The sequence below is a fragment of the Oenanthe melanoleuca genome, chromosome 4 (genome assembly GCF_029582105.1).
Source record: "Oenanthe melanoleuca isolate GR-GAL-2019-014 chromosome 4, OMel1.0, whole genome shotgun sequence".
Classification (NCBI taxonomy): domain Eukaryota; kingdom Metazoa; phylum Chordata; class Aves; order Passeriformes; family Muscicapidae; genus Oenanthe; species Oenanthe melanoleuca.
This window is the reverse complement of record NC_079337.1, coordinates 4,037,664-4,055,321: the sequence shown is the minus strand read 5'-3', so window position 1 is coordinate 4,055,321 and position 17,658 is coordinate 4,037,664. Positions and strand designations below refer to the sequence as shown.

The window sequence follows — 17,658 nt, the reverse complement described above, 5'->3', positions numbered from 1 at the left end:
ATATTTAATTCCATAATCAGATACAACCAAATCCCTTTTTTTAGCTGCACCACCGCTTCAGTTTAGAGAGCAACAATGAGTACGGAGTTAATGAAAATCCCAAAAATCCCTAAAAAAGCTATTCAGCTTGCTAGAAGGTAAATGTATATTTTGCATATATTTAATGTACATTTATAATGTATATTGTAGTTTTGTGAGCGTACTGGTGTGATGTTAGCAACCTGTTGAAGTCTAACTTTTCCTCCCTCTCCGACTATTTTAGTCAGAAAACCATGCCTTTGCTGGGTATGTCGTAAGAATATACAGAATGTTTATTTTTTGTACAAAAAAGCGCCGTGCTCGCGCGCTCGCAAGGATGCTCAATTTCTGCCTTTAGACGCGCGTTCCCTCAAAACCAGCCCCCGAAAGCGAAGGATTACTTGGTTTGGAAGCGAAGTTGCCCTCACGCATTGGTGGAATATTTAAAAATAAGGGGAGAAATCCGAGCGGCAGCCGCCGTCCCGTCCCGCCGGCGCCGCTCCCCTCACGGCGTCGCGCGGCCCTTCCCGCCCCGCCCGGCCGCGCGCGCTGGCCCCGCCCCTCAGGAGCCGGCGGAGCCCCCGCATCCAGCCCCTCTTCCTGCCCCTTCCCCGGCCCGCCGCGCCGTCCCGGTGGGATGGAAGTGCCCCCGTAAGCTGCTCCCTTCTCCCCGGTAGCGGGCCGGCGGGGCGCCCGAGTTCGGTGCAAAAATGCTGGGCATGTACGTGCCGGATAGGTTCGCCCTGAAGTCGTCCCGGGTGCAGGACGGGATGGGGCTCTACACGGCCCGCAGAGTGAAGAAGGTGGGTGATGGCGGGGGAACGGCCTGGCCCGGCCCGGCGGGGAGCGGCTGCCACGTATCACCGGGGAGCTGGGCGGCTCTCCCGCCCCTCTGCCCCGCTCCAAGTTGGCCTCAGCCGCGCTGTGCCCGCCCGGGCTCCCTCTGCTCACGGGGAGGCGCCGCCCGCCCGCTGCCCCTGTCCCGGTACAAGGAGCCTCCCGGGGCGCTGCCGCCCCAGCCGGGAAGGGGCGTGGGGGCCGGCGGAGGGTTTGCTCTGAGGAGTTTTGTTTTCCCCGTTTTTATTTCATTTATTTATTTATTTATTTTTAACTCGGTCGGTGTGTCTGGCACGGTTTTGAGGGCAGGGCTGCCCCGGCGGACCGCCTTCCTGAGGGTCCCCGCTCTGAGGGGAGGGGGGTGCCCGCAGGTCCGGGCTCTTGTTCCCCCCTCACGGCTCTCCGGCCTCGGCGGCACCACGGTTTAATTCCTGCTTTCGGCACAGTAAAAGCCGGGCCCCTGAACGATGTCATTCAGCTGAACCGAGTCTCATACCCCAACCAGGTGATGCCTCTTCACACCTCATAGTTGAAAGTCTCTTGGTCGTATGAAATTCCAGCTGAGACTGTCCAGGTGGCTTGTTAGGACACATAAAGGCATACCAAAACTATGAACCCATCATTAGTATACACTTTTCTGTGTTTTGTACGTTTTGATTTCTGTCTTTGTCCTTCTTTTGGCTCTAATTTTTTCCTCATTTTTCAGTGGTTTCATCCGCGGCACTTAGACACGATGGGGTGGAAGTCTCACATTTTTAAGGTGTCCCTGAATGTTTACGAAGGGGGGCTGGAAAGGGAACATTTTTACATCGTTTGCTTTAATTATTTAATACTTTTCTACTGAGATTCTGAAGTTTCATTTCAAAACTTTGTGGATTCACGCAGCAAGGAAGGTTGTACACTATCAGCATTTGTTAATTGCCGGACTCTGGAACAGAGTGAGCTCTGGAGTGAAACTGATGGGAATCAGCATCCCCAGTTCAGAGCTGCGGGTCTGAGCTGTCCTTTACACTGCTGACAATTGAACCATTAGAGCTGCATGCTGGGATAAATGGAGCATTTTCCTGCCTGAGTTTTTCCACATTACTTAGGAACTTCACACAGGCAAAGTGTGTGAGATCAGAGCTGTGCAACCACCTAGAAAATGTGTTGCAAGTGCGGTGTGTACTTCACGTAGACTGCAGAAGGTAAAGGCAGAGGCAGCTGTAGCAGGATCTGTTCAATTAGGAGGTGACAGTGTTTGTTTCAAACCTGTCCTTTGGCAGTGAGTCCTCTGTGCTGGTGGCACAGACAGCTGTGGTGTGCAAAGCCCTGGTCAGAAGAGCACACAGAGGAACCAACTCTTGAGTTGCTCTGTGGTTTATTAAAACACAGTCCTGAAATTTGTTGGGGACCTAAGTACCGTGTTCTCTGTTGGGAGAAGGGTGGGTGTGTAAATAACTCATGTGGTACATCGGACACAGCCGGACTCCGTGTTATTCTTTTCCATGGAAAGAAAATTCACACCTCAAGTGCTCTTAACCTGCTCCCCTGTCTATTAATGAGGCAGAATTACCACACTTCGTGGCTGTGATAAAGAGTAGCTTATAGCTGTTAAATTAATTCTGTGGAGTTTTGGTACTGGGAGGAGGTGTTGAATGTGACACTTTACTGTAAAGTAAGACCTAAGTTGCTGTTTTCTCTCTATTGCTGTCACACAATTTATGTCGTCTGAACTGAAAGTAAAAGAAAATAATTGGGTGATCTTATAATCAGAAATTGCAGTACCAGCTCTCTGGGTGCTATGGAGGCCTCTGAAGATTCTGCTATTAGCAAAGTTGTGGTCGTAATACATTCTGAACTGCAGCTGCCTACCATCTGCTTGTGCACCTTCAGGCATGCAGGGCTTTCAAGATTTTGTTTGTCATCATAAAAGGTGGAAACTTTTTGTTTTGTTACCTTAACAAAGCTGTGATTCCTGTGTACCTTCTGTTTTCCATGAGCTGGCCTCAGGCTGCATGATGAGGCTCTTGGTGTAATCATCAGAGAGCCATTGCATTTCTCAGTGTTTTGCTGTAACTGGAAGATTAGTCACTGCTGCCATTTTGAAAGCAGCTGTTGAAAATAGCTTTTTCAGCATTGGAAAAATGTGCTTTTATATACTGAATCATTTCTCTGCCTTCAGACTGTGTTGTGTGTATGCCTTGCTTTTATTGATCAGAGGGGAAGATGAAGTTTTGAGTATGTTTTTGATGAATGTATGTTGGCATATAACAACATATTCATTAAACAGAAATAATGTGTGTATGTGTATATACATGTAAAGAAAATGGTCTGAAAGGTTAAACAAGTAATTGCACTTATCCCCATGAACCAAGACATCAGGTTTCGGTTCCCCCCCCAAATTTGAAAAGCCATAAAAAGTGCTTAGAAATCTGCATCACCTGCAGCTTCTGTTATGCTTGTTCAGAGCTGGACATGTTGCTTTTGCCATTGTTCTGAGCTTCTAGAAAATCTTGCGTGTTCGGCTGTTGCAGTAGAGATTTCCTGGTTTGGAGTTCTGAGATGGGAATGGTGTGTGGTGTTTGAGCTCTGAGTTTTGTTCTGAGCTCTTCCTGGGCTTCATCCCTGTGGTGCTGTAGGCTTCAGCGATGGGTGAAATTAGCACTGTAGGTGTTGTACACATACAGCTGTATTTACCAATTTCCATCTTCTTTGCTGATGAGGTGAGAGGAGGAGGAAGCTTCAGCCTGAGTATTAAATCCTAGGATTTGAAAAACTGGTGGGGGAGGAACTCTGACATTATTTATCAGCAGAACGATGAAGGGTGGTATGGAAATCAATGAGAAGTAAGGATATGAAGCTCCAGAGTGCCAGTTTTTACTGTCACTGCCTCTGTCTGGCTCCTTTGTTACTCTGGGATCCAGTTTCTGGCTTCTGCTGTTCTTGTGTTTTTACCTTCTGCTTTGCTGTTCCTTGTAGTGAAATGTTCTTTGTGCACATTTAAAAATTTGTTCCTCAGTACTTTTGCCTCATTCTGCAATGCCAGTTTTCTTTTCCTTAGTTTATTACCATTTGAGATTTAATTTTAAATACAAGCTGTTACTTTTTTAAAAAAATGTGATTTCCTGTCTCCAAGAGGAGCAGTCCTGGGTGTTTTCTTTTCCACTTTTTTCTCTTTACCTGTAGGCAATCTGTAAAATCTAAGCGAGAAGGAAAGCTATTGCTGGAAATATGGAATGTGCCTGGAAGAGGAGATATGTGGACAAGATGAATACTTTTTTTTAACCAAAATACTGTTGTTTTTAAAAGAAACACCAAAGTTGCTTTTCAGTATACACTTAAAATCTCTTAAAATGCTTGAAAGTAGAAGCACTTTTGGATCTGAATGCTGCCTGAAGGAACACAACATCCTACATTCCAGTTTTTGGGCCTGTCCCTGGGAATAGGGACAAGGCAATGTGTGTGGGGGGGAAGTTGGGCCTGTGGAAGAAGAAAGTCCTATTTAATTATTTTGTCCTGCTGCTCCTGTGACGTCTGTGCAGGAAAAAAAAAGCCCTGATGCCAAATGCTTTTGGAAGAACATATCAATGGATGCTTTCACAGCTGGTATTATGACTAGCAGGTGGTAGAACATTTTAATTTTGTTTATGAAGGCTCAAGTTAATTCATAAGCATGGGCATACTCCCTTACATTTTTAAACAAATCTCTCTGTATGATCAAGCCCTCAGTTATTCAGTCTTTTGATTTGTGGCACTTCAAAAAGTAGTGTTGCAAATAATCTTGCAAATAAATCTAATGTAAACCCAGTGCTTGCCAAGTTCTTTGTTTTAGTTGGATGCCTGTTGCAAGGTGCTTCCTGAAAATTTTATAAGAAGTGTAAGAAATTTGACTTGTAAATTTCAACCTTATTTAAGAAAAAGAAAAATCCTGCTTCCCAATGGAGAAATAAGCATGCAGAGGGAAGGTATGGTTTTATGAGATTATTCAGAGTATGAGAAGAATGGGAATGAGCTTCAAGCTGAGCCCTCAAGGATGTGCACCTTCTTGGTATATAGCAGGACAATAAAGGAAAACTCTCCTTTTCTGTCTGAAGCTAAAAATTACTCCTCTGATGAAGTTTGGTGGTTCACTTGCCTTTTTCTTTTTCTCCCCACTGATTCTTTTTCTTTTGTTCCTTAGGGTGAAAAGTTTGGTCCCTTTGCAGGGGAGAAGCGAATGCCGCAGGAACTGGATGAGAGCACGGACTGCAGGCTCATGTGGGAAGTGAGTAAAGTGACATCATCACACCTCCCAAAAAGTGTTCTCAGAATTAAGTTTTACACTAACAAATCCTTTCTATTTTGTTTCATAGCTTAAAGATCCTGTAGTGAGGTTTAGTGCTTTTGAATTATGCTTCCTAGGTGGAGGACAATTGGCTTCTTTAAAACTAAAGAAAAAGCAAATGATGGTTTCTGATCAATGAAGTGTGAAAAAACATCAAATCAAGCCAAATACAAATATAATAGCACTGTGGAAAATCATTAAAACATGTGAAAAAATTAGAAAAAATGAAGTAATTTGAATTGGGCAGCAGATTGTAAGTTGATTTATGCTGATGAACAGGTACCAGCTTATGGCTTTCTTCTGCTGTAATATGAAACATTTCCTGCTGTGACACTTGTGATGGGATTTGGCAAATTGTATAAGCAAAGTTTTAAAATTTTAGCTGTTTTAATGCAATAAGTAGGTGTGAGGTCTTTAGCAAAATAAAAGCCTGGTGCTGTGGGCAGCTTTTTATTTTCTCTATATGCATTAGGCAGGAACAGCAGTTTATACATTAGTTCTTGTAATTAGATACATAACCCAGCCTAGCTCCTGTTGTACCTGTGTGTGCCTGAGGAGATTACATGGACTGAGAAATACTGGCAATAACAACATTTCCAGCTTGTTAAAAATTCCTTCTATCTGATGCCTCTGTTCTGTCTTTGTAATCTTTATTTGCTGCTGTAGTTCTTTGAGCAGAATTTCTTTTTTCTTTTTTTTCTGTTTTTTTCTTCAGCCAAGCAGTTTCTGTTGAATGCACCTTTAGTCCTCCTTTACACTGAGGAGAGGACTAATTTCTTACTTTTTTACCTTTCTGTGGTTAGCACTGGAAGAAGGACTGTAACTGTACAAGAAAAGCTTAATGTTTAACATCTGGCTTAAAGCACTGTCAGTGCATTTTCCACAAAATACATGTTTATTTGAAAAATCTCTGGCATTATCATCACTGAGCAGCTTATGAAGAGAGCAGAGTATTGATGTAGCCTTAGCAGAGCTACAAATAGATTCCATACACTAGAATGATGACTGAGAGAATGTTAAAAGCCCATCTCTTTTTACCCAAACTTAGTATAAATATTGTGCGTGGTGAAATATTCCTAGGTGAGTGCTATCTCCACCCTGTTTCTTCCTTTTCCCTTCCTTTTTTTAATTTTAATCTAGGGGTGTGCCCCAAATGCCCTTTCCCAGAGAAGAGGTGTAGACAATTTGTTCCCCTTTTCCTTTTGGGTTATGTACTCAGAGCAACCGAGTTCATCCTGTTTGTTCCCAGCTGAAAACAGAGCATTACAGTGTGCTTTTATTACAGATGTTTGCTGAGTACAGGACATGTTAATGTGCCCTGGCTCACTTGGCTCTTGCTGAGGTTTCTGCAGGTTGTTTTAAATCAGTAAAATGCTTGTACTAGAAGGTTTTCAGAAAAGACAGTGGGTGGATTACAGCAATGAGAAGGCCTTTAGGTTTGTTGGAAAGCTTTATGGTTTTCCAGATTGCTCACTGCTCACGCTTAAATGAGATTTATTTGTTTCTGCATGACGGAAAAGAAAGGGCAAATACATGTATTTATTGGTGACACTAATGTGACCCCGTTGACAGCAAATCAGAAAATGAGGTTTTTATGAGCTGTTTTAAAATAATTTCATAATATCTTACTGTAACCTAGTTTTGAGAGCCTTGAAAAGATTCCTGCATACCAAATTTTATGACTTCCTGAATGTTTTAACCCAAGTTGTTCATGTTTACTGAAGTTGATCTGAACGTGAGCTTTATAATATAATTTAAATCATGCTGGGAGTAGTCTGAAGTTGAAAATTGAGACCAGAAATGCAGAAAGTAAGACTTGAACAGCCCAAGTAGATGGTTATTCCAGAGCCTGTGGGAGGCACGCACAGAAACTGGCCAAGTTTGTGTGTAGTCAGCTGTACCAAAGATATTAAAAATAATTAATTTGAAGGCTGTTGGTGGGAGGCACACTAAAGCCTGACTTCACAGTCTGATGGCAACAAAAAAAAATGTTTTCAGAGAGAACACCTTCAGAAAGAAGCCTTAAGCAGTAGAAGCTTTTTGTAAGTCAAGGAAAAATGGGTATTAGTGCAACGTTCTCTCCTTGGCATGTGATGCCTGGGATCCAGGCTTCAATTTTACGGAATATTTTTCTGTGAGGAAGTTTGCCACATGCATTTCTAGTTGTGCAGAGTGGGGCTCTGTGATGTGGTCTGTTTTGATCAAGCCATTCCTTTCTCTCTGAGACCAACATTGGGGATTGGCATCTTCAAGGCATCGTGTTGAGATGGAGTTGCACGCATTGTTTTCCTTTGGTCTCAGGGAAAACGTGGCACCCAGAACATTTATGGAGCCCAATGATTTTGTTCAGTAAATTCTGAAGATGTTAGACTTTAAATTAAGTAGAGCAGAATGCCATTACTCTGCCTGTAACATGCATAGTTGTGAAGAAATCAAAGGTTTATACTTGCTCATTCAACAGATTCTGAGGAAGTGGAAGATTCCAGTGGGTGGGAAGCATCCTTGATCTTGCTGTTATCTTTGTGAAAAGCTACAGGCTGAAATGTTTTATTTATGAGTGGTGTGAAAGGAAAAAAAAAAGCCCCAAACAAATCTGTGGTAACCATTTAGTTAATAAAAAGCCAAGAAAATGTACCAAAGGCTTTGTGCTTCCTTTCTGTTAAAAAAACCAGCTCTGTGTTATCCCTGAGCACTCAGATTGTTGTGCTGGAGATGAATTGAGAGTTTTGGTATTACTCTTAGCATCCTACTAACACCTTGATTAAATACTTTGTGTTTATTAGTAAACTTGGCATAGCAGCTTTGAACTGTGTGTATTTGCTGGAGAGGCAAGTGCCTAAAGGCAAGCAGGAAGTAATCTTCAGGTATTAAAAGTTCACAGATGTTTTTGCTCTGGAGGCTCAGATGTGCCTTTGTGAGGGAAAGATATCAGTTCATTTGTGTATGTTCAGTTCCTTTTCTTCATTATCCCTAACCAAGGAAGGGGAATTCATTTCACTCCTATTGGATTGTGGCAGGCATATACTTCTGGTGATGACTTTGGCAAATGTTGAAACAGGGAGGGCTGGAAAGATTTTGTCCTTCTTCAAATACTCTGACATACCATGAAGAAATGTTGGTCAGGGTTGGATGGAACATAATACGCCATGTAATGCTGAATGTTGCATATTTCAGGTTGGGTTTCTGTCTGCCTGCCAGGATCATGTTTTCTTCATTGTTACATTAAAACCAAAGAGATCAGAAATCAGTCTTTCAATGGAAGCCAATGTTTGTGTTTGTTTATATAAGAAAATGAAATGAACTTTACATTTCTACTGCTTAACTCTCATCACTTTTGCTGTGACAATTGTTTTCAGTTAAATAAGCCTGCCTGAAAACTAGTGAAGGCAACAGAAAACCTACTATTGGTTACAGCCAGCTTCAGATCAGAGTTGTGGTGTTTAGAATTGAGATATAAGAAGTCAAGCATAGTAAGCTTGGTGTGTTTTGGTGGCTTTTTTCTTTTTTTTTTTTTTTTTTTTTCTTTATTTGATATCTTGCCTATAAAGTGTGCTTCTGGCGTAGGAAGGCTCTTACACACAAGACGTTAAGTCAAAATATGTCCACAGATTCATGATAAAATATATCTTAATTAGATGAATTCTGTGTTTGCTGTCAAGGTGAATAGAATATTATACATCTAATTCTGATCAATATAGTCTTCATTTTTTCTTTATGAAGGCTACCTTCCCAGTCATTGTTCCTTAAATACTGTTAACATGGAACACTGTTTTAAATGTTTTTGGTTGAATTTTTGTTTAATTTTCAGAAATTAATGATATTTTGGTTTTGGTGATGAGAAGGATCTACTTCTGGAAGTAGCTGAGAGTGTTAACCTCCTGTCTTCAGTTATGGGATATATTAAGGTGTTGCTAGGCTGAGGTGTTCGTATTCCAGTCTGAACTTACTGTTGAAGATCACACACTGTTGGCTTAAGGAGATTTGGGTATCATTCCAGAGAAAGGGAGGTTCAACCATGCTCCTGAAAGTGCCACAGAATGTTTGCAGGAGTTTAGGAGTGAGCTTCCTGAAACCTTGTGTCCCTGGCAGGGTCAGGCAATGTCATGCACCAAAAGGAGATTCGTTAGCATGGAAAACTTGCTGTATGTTTTGGCTGAAGGAAAATGTCACATGCTGTCTCTGTCCCAGACTTCTTACCAAGTAAGCAAATCAGCAGTTGCTGCCTCAGGTTACTTTTGATGGAGTTATTTTAATACTTTCTCCAGCAGTGTTAAAATGTGAGTTTCTACTCTGCAGTGAGCTCTGGACTTGGGATGCAGAAGTATTGGATCTAGCTGTTTTATGCTACAACAATAAAGATCATATTTTCAGCTAATCAAAAAAGTAGCAGTGCAGAAACCAGTAGTTTTCTCTACATGATTGTTTGATGAACATAGATTTTTCAATTTAGAAATGTTTAGAAAATGGTTTCCAGAAAGCAGGCAGAGTGTTTACTGCCTTCGCCAAAAGGAGCCATCTCCTTACTTGTGGTGAAGTTCTGCTCTTCTTCTCTTGCCAGGTGTGCATATTATGTGGCATTTGCAATACATTTGGGAAGATTTTGAAGTAGCATAAGTGGCACATTTGGATGTTGTATTTTGAAAATGTTGGGATAATTTCATTGTAGCATAAAAGGCTGGCAGATGGAGTAGTGCCTGTTGCTGGTGAGCATTGCCACAACTTAGGGGTTAATTAGGCCTCTGTAGGGTTTCATATATGGAGCTTATACATTGTGCAGGGACACATCTGTTCCTGAAGTTCCTGAACTCTTCTGGTGCTCATTAATATGGTATCATTCAAATTGTCTGATTGGCTTTGAGGTGGAACCTCACCCTGTGGTGATAGTGAATGTCACTGTTTCATCTTACATTGAAGGCATTTGACTGAATTCCTTCAGTGACACCTTTTGTGTTGATTGTCAAGAAGATAATTCTTGGGCACCTCAGTTTGAGGTGCATAATGTGGATATGTGCATGCATTTTAGGTGTTGGTTTTAAGTGTTAGGTTTGGGATCCACTGCCATCAGTTCATTTAGGAAGCTTTCTATTCATGCAACCAGAAAAGAATTGGTTCATGTCACCAGCCTAGTCCATGCTAAGTACGGGGTTTTTGCACTTTTCCTTGACTTTCCATGCTCACATCTGTATATTCAATGCAGAATTATTTCTTTATGAGGTGAAAAAAGCAGTAGAAAATACAGAATGTTTTTAAGGGATTTATCATATTCCTTTAATAATAGTTTTCTTATGTGTTAAAGCTCTGCTTCGTGTTTGGCATCTCTTTATGGATTGGCAGAGATTCTGAAAGCATAACTGAGATGACTGTGTATCACTGAAGCAAATATAAATTATTCTTATGTAATTTAAGGATCAGCAAATAAAGAAAAATGGATGAAAAGTTAGCTAGTGTAATGTATAGTTTTTATAACAGGAACTGGATTGCTTCTCATTCCAGCTGAAGATCTGATTTTGGATCTCCATGGTGAGCTCCTGTAACTTATGCTTTGGAGCTAAAGCACCAAGCCTCTGTAGAACTGAGTGATTATTACAGTATCACAGGATGGTTTGGGTTGGGAAGCACCTTAAGGACCATTCAGTTCCAGCTCCCCTGCCAGGGACAGGGATACCACTCATTAGATCAGGTTGCTCAGGGCCCCATCCCATCTGGCCGTGAACACTCCCAGGGATGGGACATCCAGGGCCTCTCTGGGAAACCATTAGTGCTTAGACAGATGATATTGTTTCCAGATGCTTTTCAATGTGTAGGTTTGACACTTTTCACTGTGGTTAATCCATGTGTTGGAAAATAAGAGCTTTTAAAGTTTTCAGTGTTGGCACCTTTTCATGATGTGTCCTTTTTCCTTCAGAAGAGCAGTAATGCATTCTGAAGATTCTTATTTGTTTGCAGAACTACAGTAATTATTTTTTTCTTAATCTGAGAACAACATGCTGTCACCAGCTATTACTGTAATGGAATACAGTTTTTGTCTTTTTAATAATACCCTAAATGTTTAGGTAATTGAAGCAGTCATACTGAAGAAATATGATATTGCATTCTATTAGAAACAAATATAGCAAGAATGTGAGCAATTTATACACAAAGCCACGAAGACAATCTAATTTTGATCTTACATAGCCAAATTCCCTAGCTCTTAGGAAATACCTGCCCTGGATACTTCTTGTTGACAGATGGAAAATAAAACCCATTCATTATATAAATAAATCACATGGAATAATAGTGTGACTGTACGACCTTTTTGCATGGTTCTCTGTTGTCTGGATCAGTGGAGATTCAAGTGATCTTTTATTTAAAATGAAACAAACAGGGTTTTTTGGCAGTGACAGATGTATTTTTACAGCAGTATGTCTTTGTGTTTTGAGGGGGAAGAATGTCCTAGTTAATATTAGTTTTTATTTCTATTATCTTCCTTTTTTCAGTGTAAGCTGGAATTCTGTCAAAATTTATTAATTATATGTATCTGCATAGTAATCCAAAGGTGCCGTATTTGTTTTTTTAATTTAAATTTTGCTTGGGGTATTTTTTGAATGTTTCAGGTTCGTGGGAGCAAAGGCGAGGTCCTTTATATCCTGGATGCCAGCAACCCTCGCCATTCCAACTGGCTGCGGTTTGTCCATGAGGCTCCATCCCAGGAACAGAAGAACCTGGCAGCCATCCAGGTAGATTTGGTGAATTCCTACCATTCACTAATTTTATCTCCTCTTTGGCCTTTGTGTCTTGTAATAAAATTGCAATATCTGGGGAAAGTAGCAAACTGCTTTTCTTCTTCTGCCTTTCTTTTTAGAAGAGGAGAACTCTTGTGCTTGAGATAATACCACAAATAAGAGTGGTAGGGTGAAAGACTAGAAAAGTCCTTGGAATCTGATGATTTAAGGATCAATGATTAAGGATTAATGATCTGATGGTTTAAGGACTAATCATTTAGAGACCTGTATGTGTTTCATGCCAAACCTGGGTATGGGCTTAGGTGTGTGTAAAGAAGAATAATCAATTTACAGTATTGTTCAATAAAATTAATAATAATATATAATATACATAACATATTATATAATTGATTATGAAAGTCTGACGGGTTTGAGAAGAAGTATGGTGATGAAAATAGGTAAGTAGAAAACAGAAAATTGAGCAACCTAATTATCTGGTAGGACGATCATGTAGTGCCTGAGGGGAAATTAATAAAAAAAGATAATTTTCTTGTCTTTGCTGTTGATCTGAATTTATCCAGCGTATTTTTTCATTTTTATAGTTGTCTTTTGCAGCACTCTGTGGCAATGAGTTCCACCACTTCAATTACATTGAAATATGCTTCTGTTTTTCTTCCAGACACTACTTAATTTCACTTGATTTCTTAGTTCTGGTATAACAGTGAAAAGTTACTTTATTTTTCTATGCTGTGTTTGATTTTATGGAATTCTGTGTTTGTTATCCTTTCACTCTTATTTGACAGCTTGTCTCTCAAGCTGAATAGTCTTAGTCTGTTTAATTGCTCGTTTTTAGAAGAGTTCTGTGACTTTACAGGACACAACATAGACAGGGGTGCCTTTCCAGTTCCAGCTGTTGTTCTTTTGGAGATTACTAAAGAAATGAGCTATCTGCTTCTTTTTTTTTTTTTTTTTTTTTTTTTTTTTTTTTTTTTTTTTAACAGCTCAGTTTCACAGTAAATTAATTTCCACTCCCACATAAATAAGAATTACATGACTGTGAATTTTTTTCCTCAAAATGTATACTTTACAGAATGCTGTCTCAGGCTAACTTAAGGTATTTGCTGATGTAATCCAAGTAGGCAAATAATAAGGAAAAGGAGAATTATTTATCAGCATTTCTTAAAATTACTGTTCTGCTTTTTTATCATGAGATGACTTTTTTCCCCCAAAGGATTAAGCTGCATGTCCCTGCCAAAAGAATTACGGTTTATTTTGGGGCCAGACAAAAAAAATTTGGTTTTTCTGTCCCAAGAAAATAAAAGTTAATTTCTGGTGAAAATTGTTGTCCTCCTTATGGTAGCAGATATGAAAAGCTCTCATACAGGAGGTGTGATTATTACCTCATCAGTGCACAGTCATTGGTAGCAAATGCAAAGTAAGGCTTACAAGGGAGAGCGGTGTGAGCAATTAATGTTTATTATCTTTCCAGTGAATGACCTGAACTTCTGAATAGAAGTTTTAATGGAATATACCAGTGGGTTTCTTTATAAAGAAAATTATAGAAACATAAAAATTTGTTAAATTATCTCATAGGGTTTTTTAGGACCTTAAAAGCCTACCCTAAATACCGAATATTCAGATGGAAAAATATTCTATCCTTCACTGGGAGCTATTACTGAAAACTGCAGTATGGAGAAATGTCAGAATTGCTGTAGTAGTTTAGCCTTGTGTTCTGTTTGGTCTCACATTTGTGTCTCAGAGCTTTTCTGCAATGTAATACCATAGGAATAGATCAGGAGAGAGAGCTAGGGCTTCTAGATTGTGTGTGTGTGTGTGTGTGTGGTTAAGGTGCTGTATTTTAGGTGGAGTATAATCTGAATTCTGGGCTGTGTGGAGGGTGTGTGTGAAATCATCTCCAGGCATTTCCTGGACTGCAATTTCTACCCTCAGACATTGCCTGTATTGGTTTTATCTCTGCCAAACTTGACATCCTGGAGCTTCAGGGAAGGACTGGGAAAGGCAGTGTGCTTGTTTGGAGAGGAAGAACTGGCAGAACAGGTAGGCTGAAGAGCTGGTTTGCTGCTAGGGAATCAGATACAGAGGGAAGTCAGGAATGCTCTGTGGGCACAGAGGCTAAGTGGGTAAGGATTAGGAAGGCTGGGTTGGAGCCAGCCTGAAGGATGGAGAAGCCCTACACTCCCTCAATTAACACAAGACTGTGCTGCTTTTTCCTCCTGTGTTTTAAACTTTCAAGAGTGATGACATAAGTGTTTTATGCTTTTGTATGGAAGTGTGATGAGCTGTCAGAGATCCTGTTTTCCCTCTTAGGAAGCAGAGATGAAGGTGTGTAACTGCACGGAAAAGCTAAGAGTCTGCATGGAAGAAATACTTGTAGTGGCCCAAAAAGGAAATAGCAAGGGATGTTGGAACTGGGAAAAATGTATTTGCTGATCAGGTCTGTGTGGATTATAGTATAAAAGATGACAGTGAAGGCAGCAGTGAGAAAAACATAATTGAATAATAAACCAGGAATAACATGAAGGGAGGTTGTGGTGCCACTGTGATGAGCAAGCACTTGGAGTTTTCTCCCAAGGACCATTGTGGTCTGCTGCAGACAAGCATTAGGAAAACAGCCAGGATGGTCTAAGCACATGGGCAGGTGGAATGACTGCAGGTGTGCTCTTAGAAACAGGAGGGCTATTAAAATAATTTGAAAGACTTCTTACTATGTTTACTGTGTCTGCATGCACGTAGGTTAATGTGATTCATTCAGGTGCTACTGGTGGAGGGAGAGATGTAAATTCTTTTGTGGTTTCTGGAGAGCTTCCATTGCTTTCACTCAAAATGCTGCCTTGAGGAGCTACTCAGCCAGTGGGTATATCTTGATTAATTAGTGCTCTGAATACCTTGCTATTAGCATTTGTTTGGATGGGAAAGCCAAACAAATTAACCTTGGAGGAGAAATGAGTTTAGATTGGGCTGGCACCAAAGCTAATTTCTTTCCAATGCAAATGTAACCCAGAACACTCAAACCATTCACAGCTCCTAGTTCTTAGGGATTTATTTTAATAGAGATGTGCTTCCCTTCATGAGTTTGTCTCGCTTTTAGAATAAGGTTGTCCTAAACAGTGATGTATTGGAGATTTACCCCAATGGTTTTATCCTCTCTATGTGGAGACTGAGTGTAGAAAGACCTTTTACTTTTCCTCCTGTTGAGAGAATTTGTTTTGACTTTAGACTGTACTAAATTAAAGGTTTCTGCAGCTTGACAGAGACGTATGAAACCCAGCAAGTTGTAGATGTGTGCAGAGGCTAGGTTGGTGTGCTGATAGATATCTGTACTGCAGAACAGATCTTGGGAAAAAATAATATATTTTTTTGTTTTCCAATGCTGCTGTTCAGATAAGGGCAGACAAGCGGTGCATCCTTGGAAGTAGCAGCTCTATCAAGTCTGCTGAATTAAGTAGGTTTCACTCTTGTGTGACAGTATCTTGTGTAAAATATAACAGACCTCCTGCAGCTCAAGGAATGCTACATCCCTGTTGACAGTTTAAATTAATCTTAGTGTATTACGAAAATTAAAAATCACTATCTTGTCCTTATCCAAGGAAGCCTGTTACAAAATATATGGCTAGATGCAGAGCAAAGTAGCTTCAGTTAACTTTTCTGGGTGTTAAGCAGATAAGCTTTAAGATTTATGATAGAACTTGGGAGTCTTCACTGTATATAAATGAGTCTCCTTCAGTGCTTTGGGCAGTACCTAAAGCGGTTGGTTCACATATAGAAAGAAAAAAGGTATCTCTGTCTTACAGAATATCAATTTAGGGGACAGATGTACAGATTCCTCCCAAAACCCATAGTGCTAGCCTTAGTAACTTCAATTAAGTGTTGTCAAAACCCAAAGCTCTTAGCTTATGCAGCTATTAGGAAGCTTGTGCAGGCATTATCAAGAAGCTTTTGGAGCCTATCATTATGTAATTTGTGCTGTTGTGCAGAATGGGGGCTGGATCCTTTGGCCTTTTGTGGATCTGCATTGATTTAAACCAGCACAGGGTTTAAAGTGCATTTTCCAGATGTGCCAGCTAATTTGATAGTGAAGATAACTGACCAGGGGTGAAAGCCTGTTGGAGAAGGCTGGGAATCTTAAAGAGAGAGAGGAATGGAAAAAAGCACCATGTAAACATGCTGCTGAAAGCTGTGTTAGAATTCCTGCAGTCAGCTGAGGAGAGAGATAAAGCTGTGTTGGATATCAAAATTTTGCTCTTTTTCTAATCCTCAAATATTTCATTTTTATACCCTGAAGTTCTTGTCAAGTACAGTGTGGCAGGAGAGGACTTTAATGCCACCTTCACATTGGTGTAAGCTACATGGAATAGTGGAAAAGTCTCACAGGTGAGGCAGGGGAATATTCTCAAAATAGCAGAATACAAATATACCCTGTCCATGTAGCCACACTGAGGAAGAAGTCTTAGCAAGGCTGTTGTAGCATGGTGCTCCCTGAGGAATGGAGCCAACTCTTCCGTGGCTGAGGGATAATATCAGTTTAGGGTCTCAGATTTTTGTTTTTTGACATAATTATTTATTGCCTCTACTTCCTGTTTGCAACAGGAAGGGGAAAATATTTTCTATCTGGCTGTGGAAGATATTGAAACAGATACAGAACTTCTGATTGGGTACTTGGACAGTGACATGGAAGAGGAGGAGGAGGAGGAAGAAGGAACAGTTATCCAGGAAGATGAAGACAGTGGCAGCAATAAAGAAGTGCAGCTGGCTGGTGAAAAAACTGCAGGTGAGCAGTATGTAAAATATAGGGTAACTTGAGAGTTTAAAAGTGGTAATGAAGAAAGGGAACGCTAGCTCTTAGTTAGGACTAAGATGTAGGACCGGGGAACTGGAAAGTCCCTGGGGTTTAACCTGGGTTTTTGCACTATTTTTATCTCTTTATTTGGGTTTGAATTGAGCTTATTTGCCTTATAAGGAGCAGCCATTCTTGTGAATTACTGAATGAATGAGTGGGCCTCAATTTCTTAACTAGTAACCATTAATTTTTGGACTAAAGACAGAGTTTGTTTCACCTCACACACAGGCTTATGAATGCTGAGCTTTTGCTCTAAGAGCTTTTGCTCTTTCTTACTTAGGTGGAAGAGAAATAAACCTTCCCATAAAGCTGTTGAGCCATTCCTAAGGTAAGATGTCTAGGAAAAGGAAAGTGAACTTAGCTGTCTGGGGAATTCTCAGCATCTTTATCAAAGATAAATTTACGAATAACTGATTGCATCTTATTAAGCTGAATGACTAATTTTGGCCAACAGTCTTAAGTCACACCCATCTTAGTACTTTCCATCCATTTTCACTAATGTGGATGGTAATCCATCTAAGATAGGCCATCTGTAATCCCTTCAGAGACTTTTTTTTTTTTTTTTTTGGTGAGTTTCATGCCACCATTTTGCACAATCTATTTCTGGCAGAGAGTCTCTCATAATGTAACCAAAAAACCTGGAACCTACTCCTTTGCATTGGTTTTGCTTCCAATCATGCAGATCCCCTCACCTGTAAAAAGGACCATGCATGCCCAAACTGTGAATCCAGTTTTGCCAGTCAGGAGATCCTAGCTGAGCATCTGCAGACTTTGCACCAAAAACCCAGTGAGGAAAAGGAATTTAAATGCCGAAACTGTGGAAAGAAATTCCCTGTTAAACAAGCTCTACAAAGACAGTGAGTAGAAACTGGGGTGTTTTTACTTTGAGATCAGTTTCATTCAATCCTTTATTTCTCTTGGCCTAATCACAAGCTAAG

The 17,658-nt window shown here is 40.4% G+C and overlaps 1 protein-coding gene across 2 annotated transcripts in view; it reads left to right on the top strand.

Moving 5' to 3' along the window:
• The first annotated feature begins 570 nt into the window (after positions 1–570).
• PRDM5 (PR/SET domain 5) overlaps positions 571–17,658 on the top strand; it is a 55,203-nt gene continuing 38,115 nt past the window's right edge. Inside the window, exons 1-5 of one of the 2 annotated variants that reach the window (XM_056489983.1) lie at positions 571–821; positions 5,018–5,101; positions 11,755–11,877; positions 16,471–16,651; positions 17,403–17,577. In XM_056489983.1, the coding sequence (XP_056345958.1) occupies positions 729–821; positions 5,018–5,101; positions 11,755–11,877; positions 16,471–16,651; positions 17,403–17,577 (656 nt within the window). In that variant the 5' untranslated portion in view covers positions 571–728. The remainder of the gene's footprint in view (positions 822–5,017; positions 5,102–11,754; positions 11,878–16,470; positions 16,652–17,402; positions 17,578–17,658) is intronic. The other variant, XM_056489985.1, reaches the window with a different exon arrangement.